Source organism: Hemicordylus capensis, chromosome 1, assembly GCF_027244095.1.
Source record: "Hemicordylus capensis ecotype Gifberg chromosome 1, rHemCap1.1.pri, whole genome shotgun sequence".
Lineage (NCBI taxonomy): Eukaryota > Metazoa > Chordata > Lepidosauria > Squamata > Cordylidae > Hemicordylus > Hemicordylus capensis.
This window is the reverse complement of record NC_069657.1, coordinates 32,413,266-32,427,570: the sequence shown is the minus strand read 5'-3', so window position 1 is coordinate 32,427,570 and position 14,305 is coordinate 32,413,266. Positions and strand designations below refer to the sequence as shown.

The following is a 14,305-nucleotide window of genomic DNA, read 5'->3' as shown; positions in this document are numbered from 1 at the left end:
TCACCAAGACCTGGCAATGGCTTAAGAATGGCAACTTGAAGAAAGAAACAGAGGGTTTAATACTGGCTGCACAAGAACAGGCACTAAGAACAAATGCACTAAGAGCAAAAGTAGAAAAATCCACAACAAACAGCAAGTGCCGCCTTTGTAAAGAAGCAGATGAAACCGTGGACCACCTAATCAGCTGTTGTAAAAAGATAGCACAGACTGACTACAAACAAAGGCATGACAAAGTAGCAGGGATGATACACTGGAACATCTGCAAAAAATACAAGCTACCTGTAGCCAAGAATTGGTGGGACCATCAAATTGAAAAAGTTGAAGAAAATGAAGATGTAAAAATATTATGGGACTTCCGACTACAAACAGACAAACATCTGCCACACAATACACCAGATATAACTGTAGTTGAGAAGAAAGAAAAACAAGTCAAAATAATCGACATAGCAATACCAGGGGATAGCAGAATAGAAGAAAAAGAAATATAAAAAAATCACAAAATTCAAAGCTCTACAAATTGAAATTGAAAGGCTGTGGCAGAAAATTGAAAGGATGTGGCAGAAAAAGACCCAAATAATCCCAGTGGTAATTGGCGCCCTGGGTGCAGTTCCAAAAGACCTTGAAGAGCACCTCAACACCATAGGGGCCACAGAAATCACCACCAGCCAATTACAAAAAGCAGCTTTACTGGGAACAGCCTATATTCTGCGACGATATCTATAACAGCAGCAACAACATTGACAATAAAATTCTGGCATCCCAGGTCCTTGGGAAGGACTCGATGTCTGAATAAAACAAACCAGTCAATAACAACCTGTCTGACTGTGTAAAATAATAATAATAATAATAATAATAATAATAATAATAATAATAATAATAAAATATGTATGTGCTTAGCTGATTAGATGCCTATTACTACAGGAGAGGGAGAAGGGAAGTAATGAGGGGGTTTAAGCGGGGGGGGGGGAGTTAAATAACTTAAGAATAGCCCTGCTGGATCAGGCCCAAGGCCTATGTAGTCCAACATCCTGTTTCACACAGTGGCCCACCAGATGCCTCTGGGAAGCCCACAAGCAGGAGGTGGGGGCATGCCTTCTCTCCTGCTGTTGCTCCCCTGCAACTGGTATTCAGAGGCATTTTGTCTCTCAGGCTGGCCTATAGCCACCAAACAAAACTAGTAGCCATTGATAGACCTGTCCTCCATGAATTTGTCTTTGCCCTAATAAAGCCATCTGAGCTAGTGGCCATCACCACATCCTGTGGCAGAGAATTCCATAGATTAATTATGTGGTGTGTGAAAAAGCACTTCCTTCTGTCAGTCCTAAATTTCCTGGCCTTTAGTTTCATGGGATGACCCCTGGTTCTAGTGAGAGTGGGGAAAAACTTTATCTCTGTCCACTCTCTATCCCATGCATAGTTTTATACACCTCTACCACGTCTTCCTGTAGTTGCCTCTTACCCAAACTAAAAAGCCCCAGATGCTGTAGCCTTGCCTGCTCCAGGCCCCTAATCACCTTGGTTGCCCTCTTCTGTTAAGCTGAGCAGTCTGTAGTTTCCCAGATCCCCTCTGGATCCCTTTTTGAAAATTGGAGTTATATTAGCTCCAAATATATTAGTCTTCTGATAGAGAGCCTGATTGTAAGGATTTTAATATATTTTTGCTAGGAGCTCAGCAATTTCACATTTGAGTTCCTTCAGAACTCATGGGTGGATGCCATCTGGCCTTGGTGATTTGTTAATTTATAGTTTTCCAAGATAGTTTAGAACATTCTCTCTAGTCACCTGAATGTGGCCCGGTTTTTGACTGTCCATGCCTGAGTAGCTTATTTCTGAAGCAGGTATATGGTCAGTATCCTCTGCCATGAAGACAGATGCAAAGAACTCATTTAGCTTCTCTGCAATCCCCTTATCCTCCTTTCATGCCCTTATCATCTAAGGGTCCAACCGACTCTCTAGCAGGTTTCCTGCTTCTGATGTATTTAAAGACCTTTTTGTTATTCCCCTTAACACTTCTAGCTATATGTACCTCAAGCTCTCATTTTGCATTGCTTATTGTCTTCTTGCATTTCTTTTGCCAGAGTTTATTTTCTTTTCTGTTCTCTTCATTTGGGCAGGACTTCCATTTTCTGAAGGAATTCTTCCCTTTTATAGCTTTCCTGACTCTACTTGTTAGCCACATTGGCGTCCTCCTGAAGAAGAGTCGATGAGGGATACTCAATGGTAGAGGAAGGTGCATAGGAGTCAAAAACAACAAAAAGGGGTTCTATGGATGACAGCAGGCCACAGAACCCAGGCAGCTCTCTGAGGGATACTGCTGGAGCAACATTAGTTTCTGTTGCAATACACACCTCTGCATTTGCCTAATTGGCTCTGACTGTGATCTTGACCTGGTGCTCTGAGAGCCTTTAGGATGCATCCCTTCCCAGTCCAATGTCCAGCTGAAGGACCAAGGCAAAGTGTGGGTGCATTGAGCCTCATTTCTTACACCAGCATCATATACTGGACTGTACAAAATCTTTACGGCTTATATGGTACAGAAGTTAAGATGGGTACCTTAACTTGCACATTCCATTCTTTTTAGAGCACGAGTGAAAATGTAAAATATCTTAACTCTCTTCTTTCTTAACCCAAGGTTTTTTGGAGAACTGAATTTAATAAAGTTGTGGCATGTTTTAATGATACTTATTAGTGTCTATCTCTTTTCCTTTTGTCTAGAAAGTAGTATATTTTAAAAGCTGTACAGAAGTAACATAGCCTCTGAGCATAGACAAAGTAGATTTCTCCCCTTTAAGTCTCAGGCCTCCACTTAATGTTTACTGGCTGATAGAATGAGAAAATTAATCAAAGTAGTCTTATTGAAGTTAAAAGGATATTAGACATTCCTTAACATCTCTTTTTAATTTCAGTAGGATTACTTTGTGTAATATTCCCCATTATGTCAGTCACTATCTCTTTCTTATTATATTCTCCACAAAGTAGGTAAGGGGGGGTTATTGGCATTCTTGTTTTAAATATACTAACATGTATATTTTATTTAAATGGGAGGAGAGATAGGGTTATTGGAATGCTCTGACTAATGACAGATTCTGTGAGAACAATCTGTGCTGAGTGGGGTGGAGATGGGCTTACCTTATAGGTGAGCTTACCTTATAGATGGGCTTACCTTACCTTGCAGGTGGTTTTGAGGATAAACTGGATTACAAGATTACACCAGGCCTGCCGTCACCACATGGCACCCTTCTTGGGCAAATGCTGAGAGTCCACCACTAGGGATGTGCAGGGAACCGCGGCAGGGCGGCTCGAAGGCAGCGGGGGTCTCCCTTTAAGAGTGGGAGGAATGTACACTTACCCTTCCCACCACTTTTCCCCCACCAGCGTCGGTTTTTTTAACAGCCCATTGGGGTGGCAGTGTACCTCCCTGCCACCCTGTTGCCCTCATCTTTCAGATATGACCAGTAGTTGCTGACATGCCTGTGTGCTCCGGCACATCAGCAACTTCTGGTCATATCCGGAAGAGGAAGGCAACGGGGAGGCAGGGAGGTATGCTGCCACCTCGATGGGCTGTTAAAAAACCTGACGCCAGTGGGGGGAAAGCAGCTGGAGGGATAAGTGCACTCTCCCCCCACTCTTAAAGGGAGACCCCCCTGCTGCTTTCAAAATGGTTCGGAGGCCCATAAAGGGCCTCCAAACCGGTTCCATGCACATCCCTATCCACCACCCCAGAACGGGCCTACCACCAAAGCAGAGGACTTCCTATTTTCCTTCCCACCAGCACCTTAAGGTTTTTGGGCAAGCATGATCCATTTCAATTCCCCCTAATGCCCAACTCCTGCACTATGCAGCTGGAATATGCAGCAGTAAAATATTTTGTCCCTACCTGCTGCTAAGCTCTAGTGCTAAGAGAATTAGTACCCTTCTGGGTAACATACTGTAGTTTCCCAAAGTATAAAAATATTGTGGTTTAAATGCTGAATAAATGCAGTTCTCCTTTCCCCACCCCAATAAAAATGTAGTCTTAACAGAAGGCATGCAGACTATCCCAAGAAATGAGAAAACCAATTGCCTGCTATTATAGGCCCTTATCACTTCAGAATACCTTTGTGCCTCTAGCAGGAGCTTAAGAAATAGTTTTGACAGGTAGGGCTATACTGCAGTGATGGGAAAGTGTCACCCGGGAAATTTTGTCTCCTGTTCAATCCTACAAGGTAAAAGAGGCCTCACAGGGACTGTACCTGGCAACTCTTGGCAGAGTTGTTCTCTTAAGGCAGGTTAGGTGGTCCTCCTTTCCATCATGGGCGGGGTGTATGTGTCTGTATAATAGAAATCTGTATTGCCAATTGGTATTCTCTAGTGTTCAGTCCTCACAGATTAATTGACTTTTATTGGTTAAAAGTAGCAGAGTTAATTGACTAATTAAATTGGCTGGTGCACCAAAAAAAAATTAGTAAATTTGCAAAGTGCCAGTACAAGTGTATTCAGCTGGGTCTTCCGTTTAATCTTATTATTGAATTTGAAAGCAAGATGAAGCAGTTGTTTCAGTCAGCAGATTCTAGAGGGGATACCTCAGCCTCCCTCAGGATGGCTTTGCATGTTCAGAGAAGGGTCAAACAGTGATCACACAAGTAACTTGTGGTTCTGGTTTTGGCACTTCTGGGAATGTGAAAAGTAGGGGAATTTGTACATGCCCTCACAGCAAGCAGGGCAAGTTGCAAATGCATGTGGGATGTGCCCACTGTCCAGCTTACTTTAGAACAGGGATGTCAAACTGTGGCCATCCTGCAGATGTTGGCCTACGACTTCCATCATCCACTGTGATTGGGGGTGATGATGGGAGTTGTAGGCCAACAGCTGGAGGGTCACAGTTTGACACCCCTGCCTTGGAGTGTGTAAAGTAGAATCTTGAGTAACTTGCAGAACCACTTTTAAGTGCTTCTCCTCACAAGCCTCGCATGTGGTGGCACTATCACGAGGCAAGGTGAGGTAGTTGCTTCAGGCAGTAGTAGAAATGGGGAATTAAGAATGTGACTCAGACAGATCTCACCAGGGCACTTTCCAAATTAGCCACTCAACAGCGGCAAAATGCTTCCGTTCAGGCAAATTGCATTCAAAATGTAAACAGCAAAGTGCCTAGCAGGGGGAGCAGTCTCGCAAAAGCTAACAACCACGAAAAAACAGCAATTTTAAAAGCCAGATATACAACTTTATAGCACTATATTGCAGCGATTAAATTTGAAACATGGCACTGGAAATATGAACGGCACCCTGCTGTCAGCGTAGGGACAACGCTGTCACAACACAGGAGGTGCATAAGCACACTTCAGAGATACGTCGTGACCCCGTTGCAGGGTCTCATCTGGAAAGCGCCCAGCAGGGTGAGTTGGGAGGTTCTCCTGCGCCACTCACACCAAACACTGCTGTATTTTTTGCATAGCCCCTGTTAATTGCAATGAGGCTTAGGCAGGAGAGATTCCTGCCTCATGTTAATAGGTTGTTTGCTTGACCCTTGCACATCTTGGCTTATAATGTCAAGCAGCAAGAAATTGACTGGCTGCATCCAGGAGATTATTAATGTCATCTCCTGATTATTCATGCCTCCATTCAACTTGAAAGAGGCAGTTGAGAGCCTGCTCCTAAAGAAACCCTCATTAGACTCTGAAATTGCAATAACTATTGGCCAGTCATGAATATGGTTAAGGTGCTTGAGTGGGAGACTGCTGTACAACACTCTTAGATGGGACTGATTATCTGGATTTATTTCAAACTGGTTTCAAATCTGGTTTTGGTAATGAAATTGCCATAGTTGCCTTTACTGATGCCTTTTGCTGGGAGAAAGACAGGGAGAGTGCAGCCTTGCGAATTCTTCTGGATCTCTCAGTGGCTTTCAATATAATCAAACATGGTTTCCTTTTGGGCAAGCTGTCCAGGCTGCTGACTGAGGCTTTGTACTTCAGTGGATCCATTCCTACCTTGATGGTCAGTTCTGATGGTGGTGGTATTCTGCTCAGCCACGTGGCATTTCTGTTATGGGATCCTGCAGGGGTCCATCTTGACTCCCATGCTCTTTAATATGTATGTTAAAATGCTGAATGAGGTTATATCCAAATTTGGAATGGAGTGCCATCAGTACACTGATGACACCCAACTATACTTCTCTTGTTAATCCAATTCAGGTGAAGCAGAAGAATGGTTAAATTGGGGCTGCAATTGATGCTCAGTCCAGTCAAGGTGTATGTTCAGTTGACAGGTGACTTGTCTGACTGAGAAAGTGGAGTTCACTCTGATCTGGATGAGGTTGCACTTCCCTTAAAAAGGTCTAGGGCTGTAGATAGATCCATCTTTATTGGTAGAGAACCAAGTAGCTTTCATGGTTTGATTGTTTTAATGTTTAAAAAAATTGTTTTAAAATTTGTTTTTTAAAACAATTGTTTAAAAAAATGTTTTTAAAATGTTTTTTTAAAATTGTTTTAAATTGCTGTGTTTGGGCATTTAGCCAAAAAGGCAATTAAGAGACAATGTGAGAACAGTCCTGAATGCATTGGAGTACTATGAAAAGCACAATGATAAACAAATTACTTTTTATATTAGTTCTAGAAGTCCTTTGTAGAAATATCAGAGAGGATGATCAAATACAAGGCTTGAAAATAGGGAAGCAGGAGTATAAACTTAGAGCCTTTGCGGATGATATGGTGTTTTTTCTAGAAAATCCATTAGAAAGACTCTTGGAAGACTCTTGGAAAAAATAGAACAATTTGGCCAACTGGCTGGGTTTTATATAGATAAGAGTAAAATGAAGGTGTTGACAAAAAATATGGACCAGAAATCCAAGGATAGACTTTATGAAATAAGCAAATTGAAAGTAGAGAAGAAAATTAAATATTTGGGTGTCTGGTTGACAAACAAAAATTCTTTGTTGTTTTTAAATAATTATATCAAAATATGGAATACAGTAAAAATTGATTTGCAAAGATGGACTAGAATGAACTTATCTTTAATGGGAAGAATTTCAGTTGTGAAGATGAATGTTTTACCTAAAATGTTGTTTCTTTTCCAGACTATTCCTATAATTAATACATTAACCTGTTTCGAGCAATGGCAAAAGGACATAACCAAATATGTTTGGCAAAGGAAAAGGCCAAGAATTAAATTTAAAAATTTAACTGATGCTAAAGAAAGAGGTGGTCTTACCCTGCCAGACTTAAGGTTGTATTTTGATGCTGCTTGTTTGACATGGTTAAAAGAATGGATAACATTAAGAAATCCCAGAATACTTGATCTGGAAGGATTTGATAGAAGGTTTGGATGGCATTCATATCTGTGGTACGATAAAAGTAAAGTGCATAAAGACTTTCTCAATCACTATGTAAGAAGGACTCTAATGGGAGTGTGGGTAAAATACAAAAAATGGCTGGAATCTAAAACTTCATTATGGGTATCCCTGATTGAAGCCCTGGCACGTAAAGAGATAAATATGCAATCTGAATGGGGTACCTATAGGGACTTGTTATGTTTTCAAGAGAGGGGTTGTAAATTAAAAAACCTAATTGAAGTACAAAATTTGGTTAGCAACTGGTTTCAGTATCATCAGCTAAACAAAATTTACAAGAAGGATCTTAAAGTTGGATTTGAGGACCAAATGTCGAGATTCGAGAAGGAATTGTGTGAAAATGACGAAAAATTAATCTCTAAGATGTATAAATTGTTGCTTTTAGAGGAGACAAGAGATGAAGTCGTTAAAACGACTATGATAAAATGGGCTCAAGATGTGGGTCATAATATAGATATGGCAGCTTGGGAAAAATTATGGAAAACTGATTTAAAGTTCACTGCATGTTATACTCTAAAAGAAAATTATTATAAGATGATGTACAGGTGGTATTTGACACAGAAAAAATTAGCATTAATGTATAAAAATGTTCCAAACAATGTTGGAAATGTGGACAATGTGAAGGAACCTTTTTTCATATGTGGTGGTCATGCGGGAAGGCAAAGGCCTTTGGGGATATGATATATAATGAGCTGAAGAAAATTTTTTAAATGACATTTCCTAAGAGGCCAGAATCCTTCCTGCTGGGAATAACACAAGGAGAGTTCTCCAGAAGAAACTTAACATGTTTTATGTATGCAACCACGGTGGCTAGAATAGTATATGTGCAGAAATGGAAAGATAATAAAATGACCTCAAAAGAAGATTGGTTGATAAAAATTTTGGAATACGCTGAGATGGCAAAACTTACAGCACTCATAAGGGATGAAAACTTGGAATGTTTTAAAGAAGAATGGGAGCCATTCTTACTTTATTTAAAGAACTATTTTTCAAATATGGACCTTTCAGCAGGGTTTGAAATAACAGCTGGTTGGGTAGGGTAAAATCGAGTTTGCAATGTGGACTATATGTGTTTTGAATTATTATAGCAATGGTAGATTTGTAGAGCTAATATGAACTGCGCAGATTAGTGAGTAGGAAGTCAATATTTACTTAATTAATGTAATTTGATTGTTAAGATATTGTAAAAACCAGTAAAACATTTTAAAATGCAAAAAAAATGCTGTGTTTTAAATTTATTGTTTTTAAATTTCTTGGTTTTGTTTTTATCTTGTTGTAAACCGCTCAGAGATGTAAGTTTTGGGTGGTATGAAAATATGTTAAATAAATAAATAAATAAATAATAAAAAATTGGTATGCAGTACCTTCCGTCATCTAACTTTGGTATATTAGGTGTGATTCCTCCCAGACAGAAAAAACTTGCCATAGCTATCCATGCCAGCTATTGCAATGTGTTGTATGTAGGGCTGCCTTTGAAGACTTCTTGGAAACTTTAGTTAGTACAAAAAGTAGCTGCCAGATTATTAACTAGGACTGGCTGCAGGGCCAGGAAGCACATCTTGGCAATCCTTAAGCAACTACCGTGTTTCCCCAAAAATAAGACAGTGTCTTATATTAATTTTAGCCCCCAAAAATGCACTAGGGCAATTAGCGGTACATCAGAAATTGCTGCTAGGTCTTACTTTCGGGGTAGGTCTTACTTTCAGGGAAACAGGGTAGCTGCTGCTGTTTCTGGACACATTTAAGCGTTCATGATTACCCTTAAAGCCCTAAATGATTTGGGACTTGACTACCTTAAAAACTTCTCCCACAAGAGTCTCCCCGAACCCTAGGCTTTTAAAAATTCATTCTTCCACATCCCCCACCTTCTGTGTGAGGCAACTAAGGCTCGGAGAGAGGGTTTTCTTAGCTGTGGCACTCAGGATATGACATACCCTCCCCAGGAAGGATCAAGTAGCTCCAAACCTGATATCTTTCCAGTGCTGGGCAAAAACCTTTTTAATTGCCCAGGCTTTTCATCATGTTAACTACTGGCTTTTCATTTATGAATTTATTGTCTTTACCTGATATTATTGTTGTTTTATTGCTTCTGTGATTGGAACAGTCTAATATTGCATTTTATTGTGTTGTGTTATTTTATTGCACATTTATCTTATTACTTTGGTTAGTCACCCAGGAAGTTTCAACTGAAGGGGGAGGGAAGCAGAGGTGCACCTAGGTAATTTTGGAGCCTGGACCTAAAGCCCTTTGGAGGCCCTGCTCCCCTACAAATTAAGCATCATCATGCTTGGCTGGGTGACCACACCACCTGGGGCAGACTAAAGAGGATTTGGGTGACCCCAGGGCAGGGCTGTCCTTAGGGCAAGGCAAGCAGGTCAACTGCACTGGGCCCTGCTTTCAACCCCCATTAGAACGAACTGGAAGGGGGACCTGCACTGGCTGCCCTAGGCCCTGCCCCCTGCCAGGGCTCATGCCCCAGGGGCTGTGGAGGCCCTGGACTTCGGCCCCAAAGTCCAGGGGTAAGAGTGCCTCTGGCGGCAAGCAGTAATCTTCTCTGAAAGCTAGGTTGGTTGCCACTAGCAGTCTTCCTCTGCAAGGCAGAGGTGGAATACACTGGGTGTAGAGTTGTCATTGTCTAGGACTGGCCTGGAGTCTCCAGGAATCTGTATCAATCTCCAGGTGAGCAGAAGCGCTCTTACCCCTGGACTTCCGGGCCAAGGTTCAGGGCCTCCATACCCCCCCCCCGCCCTGCCAATACTCTTTAGTCTGCCCTGGGTGGTGTGGTCACCAAGCTGCACTGCTGGCCTGTGCTGTACTGCATTAGCAAGCAGGGAGAGGGGAAGGAAGGGGGGAGAGGGGGGGAGAAATATGTGGGATGGGAATATATATGCTACATTGTGTGTTGCAGTGTTTCTGCTAATTCATATTTATGAAAATATACCTGTTTTATATTCTGGCCTTTAGGTCCAGGCTTGGAAATTACCTAGGTGCACCTGTGCAAGTGACTACTGAAAGCAATTCTGAGGATTTTAATGGCTTGATATCGTGCCTGTGTGGTGTGGATGTGGTGTGATGGGGGCGGGGGGGGGGGGAGGCAGATCCAGAAAGCAGCCTCAGTCAGCCCACTGCTGGATAGAGGCTGTGAGGCCCAACCCGACAGAACATTTCCCAGAATCCTCTGCAACACCCACAGTGGTGGTTCTAGGTCTGAGGCTGCTCCCGGGCTCCTCAGCATACCAGCCCATATGGAAAGTATAAATGAGATGAAACAGTAAAGAAACAGAAACGGGCTGTCAGGGACCCATCACGGACAACGACCTCCGAGACTGAGGCGCTTGTCTTTCTTTCCTCCTCTCTTGACCAGCACGAGCATCGCGTTCTGATATTGGTGCGCCGGGGCAGCCCTTTTTGCCCCGCCGAGGCCGCTGTAGCGGCTCGTTGCCCTGGCGACGAGCTCGGCGCTGCCACTAGCTGCGGAGGCGAAGGCGGCTCCGGCTTCTCCTCTCCTTGCACGGCGGCTTCGGGGGCTCCTCGACTCGAGGGGCCGGGGCGGGGGGAAGGGAGGCCGCGCACATTTTGGCCTCGCGGGGAGGGAGCAGCCCGTCTGGGCCCATGGGGTCGTCGGAGCGCTTGCAGGGGCCCTAAGTGGTTCCCTTATTGCCAACTCCCGCCCCCTCGCCTGGATCATCCAGCTGGCGGAGGGGCAGTTTGGCTCCAAGGACCCCACCCACTCTGGCCCATCGCCGCGCCTTCCCTGGGCACCATCTTCCCGCGGGGAGGGGGGCGGTTTCAGGGGGCGGAGGAGGGATCGCCCTCCACGAGGAACGGAGAACTGCTCCCAGGGAAGGGGGGAAAACAAAAACAGGTCTCCGTATTTGCGTAGGCTGGTTCTGCTACATCGCTGCTGCCTGCCCCTCTGCGAGGGGGGAGAATTGCTCCCTATTCCGTCATTGCTCCCACTAGACAATCTGCCCTCGTTCGGGCTCGTTTCCCCGGGGGATTCGCCCTTAGGTCTGTCATCTGACCGCTCCCCTCCCCCGAAGCTGCTCCTCCATTCCAGAGCATCTGCTAATCGCTTCTCCTCCTCCTCCAAAATTCTGTTTCATCCTATAATCCGCTGGAGGGTGACTTGCTAACCGGTCCCCCCGCCGCCCCCTTCATCTCGAACAGAAACCCGTCTGCCCTCCTTAGGGGAGAGAATTGCTGCTTTCTTCCTCGTTCCTTCCCACTCAGATCTCTCTTCCCCTTTATATTAGTGGCTTCTGGGGGGGGATCTACTTTCCTACCCCGATCTTTGCGAGGGAACCCGTGGGATCTGCTGCCGGTAGGGAAAGAACCGCCTTCTTCCCTGGACGGAAGAAAAGTTGCAGCCCAGATCCACTCCCTCTCTCCTGCTTTTGCACCTCTAAGGAGCAAAGGGGAAGAAAGACGTGTGTGTATGTTGTGTATGTGTGTGAGGAGCGGAGGAGGGGAAATGTTGGTGCCTCCTTCTCCCTGGAAACGCTGGAGGGACTGAGGCGAAAGTGAAGCAGCAGGAGAGAAAGTTTCCTTGCCGAAGCCTGGGCTGAGAGGCGAGTGATGCTCCTAGAGCAGCAGCAGCAGCGGGCTGTGCTGGTGCCGCATTGTGTTTGCTGAGGCTCCTCCTGGGCGGTGGGGGCTCAGTAGCGTCCTACGAAGAGGAGGAGGAGGAAGCAGCAAGAGCAGCAGCAGAGCAGCCTCTACTCGCCCACCTCCACCAGTACATCCTTTCGACAAGAGGGTGTTGCGTGCTCTTTCCCTCCACTCTGGCCTCAGTGCAATGTGAAGCTTGCACAACCCTGGTTTGCCAAGGACTGGAGCTTCAACCTGGTACATGCATCCGATAATCATCTTCTCCTACAAAATGGATTTTAGCCAGAACAATCTGTTTGGTTACATAGAAGATCTGCAGGAACTTACTATTATCGAAAGGCCGGTACGCAGGAGCCTAAAGGTATATCCATCCATCTATCCCATGCTTTTAAATCAAATCCAACTGCATTTATTTCAGAATGGAATCTGTTAAACAAATGATGCTAGCATCTGTTATGCGGGTTCAGCTTGTTTTAAATGGAAAAGATGGGTTGCACCGATACTGAGCGAGCGTTAAATTCCTCTTAGCAATAGCATAATGTTCTCAGTAATGAAATTTGAGACTCAAGAGGGGGAAGGTACCAACTGCTTTAAGTTGAATAAGATTTTTTATATATATATAATTTGGCATTCCTTTCATTCTTAGTTATAGGGTTTTTTGGAAAAGATATTTGGATCAAAAAGTGAATTGCCAATTTCATAAATTTATATATATATATATATATATATATATATATATATATATATATATACACACACACACACACACACACACACCCCCCCCAGAAATTCCTAGGATTAAAATCAAAGGCCCAACAACCTATCCCAGAACAGTTCATTGATTCCTAGGATTCTAGAGAAAGTGATTTTGAAATGACAGCTTGTTACCCTCATTCACAAACTGAGGAAGGGGACTATGGTAGAGCACATGCTTTGTATGCACAAGGTCTCAGGTTGGCATTGCTGGTTAAAGGATCTCAGCTTGTAGGATTGGGAAAGCCCCTTACCTGAGAAAACTGCTGCCAGTTGGAAAAGACAGTATTGGGTTTGATGGATTGGTGGTCTGGCTCAGTATAAGGCAGCTTCTTAACCAATTGAGTAAGATCACTTGAATTCGTTTTCCATTGGCATCTGTTTAATTCCAAATACTCTGCTTTAACTTGTGTTTCAGGCTGTAAAATGTAATTAATAAAACTGCCATCCTAGGCATGCTTACGCAGGAATAGGTCATACTGATCCTGATGATATGGCATTGGCTTTTAAACTTGGAGGTAGTTGTAAATAGAATAAAGCCTGGACTCAATATGTTAATAATGTTAAATTTGTGTTTCACGCTTGACAGACGCCAGAAGAAATAGAGAGACTGACAGTTGATGAAGAACTCAATGATATTGAAAGGGCTGTTTATCTACTCAGGTATTTCTTCAGACATGATTGTGTAGTTTTTCCTGATTTGTGTGTGTGTGTGACATTTTTATTTAAATTACTCCATCTCTATGCTTCCTGTGCTTTTGATTGATTATATTGTTATAATGCAAGAGGAGGATTAGAAAGTGTGCATATAACAGCTCATCAAACTTGCAATTGGATTGGGTAGGGCTGCTCAAGTACAAGTACAGATACTTGGCTACTTATTGGCTTTCTGTTACAGCCCCTCGCCTCTAATAAACTGTCCTGCCATTCGATTTTTAATGGGCCACCAAACTGACTGATTGTATTTCTGAGTCCAATAATTCACTGACTTCATATTCATAGTTCAGCTTGCACTATGAGTATGCAAAATTTGCATTTATTGCCTGCTTCAGAGACTATCAAGTAGGGAACTTTTACAGAGAACTGTTTGTCAGGCCTAAGAAAAATAAGGCTGTCTATAACAGTGATACTTAACCATATCTGGTGTTTTGCACCATTGCCCTTTCCCCCATTTTCTTAGGAACATAGGAAGCTGCCATATACTGAGTCAGACCATTGGTCTATCTAGCTCAGTGTTGTCTTCACAGACTGGCAGCGGCTTCTCCAAGGTTTCAGGCAGGAATCTTTCTCAGCCCTATCTTGGAGATGCCAGGGAGGGAACTTGGAACCTTCTGCTCTTCTCAGAGTGGCTCCATCCCCTGAGGGGAATACCTTACAGTGCTCACACATCAAGTCTCCCTTTTATATGCAACCAGGGCAGACCCTGCTTAGCTAAGGGGACAAGCATGCTTGCTACCACAAGACCAGCTCTCTTTTCTCTCTTGAAGTGCTTATTTACAGATGTGTGATTGCTTTGAGCATTAGTTCAAATTGTGGATTTCTTTTGACTTGGCTGCAGATGTTATCTTTGAAGGAGGTGATGTGCTAAAGGATTTTGATTTAAACTTGCATTTTTAT

The 14,305-nt window shown here is 43.4% G+C and overlaps 1 protein-coding gene across 5 annotated transcripts in view; it reads left to right on the top strand.

Annotated features, from left to right (window-relative positions):
• Window positions 1-10,531: 10,531 nt before the first annotated feature.
• Window positions 10,532-14,305, top strand: part of PPP4R4 (protein phosphatase 4 regulatory subunit 4) — a 158,650-nt gene continuing 154,876 nt past the window's right edge. For 2 of the 5 annotated variants that reach the window (XM_053282432.1, XM_053282413.1), the window contains exons 1-2: window positions 10,534-12,296; window positions 13,278-13,351. Coding sequence is in view for 4 of the 5 variants with exons in the window: in XM_053282413.1 (XP_053138388.1) it covers window positions 12,177-12,296; window positions 13,278-13,351 (194 nt within the window). In the remaining variant the exon portion in view is untranslated. Of the gene's footprint in view, window positions 12,297-13,277; window positions 13,352-14,305 lie in introns of all 5 variants that reach the window. The other 3 variants (XM_053282402.1, XM_053282385.1, XM_053282392.1) reach the window with 3 other exon arrangements.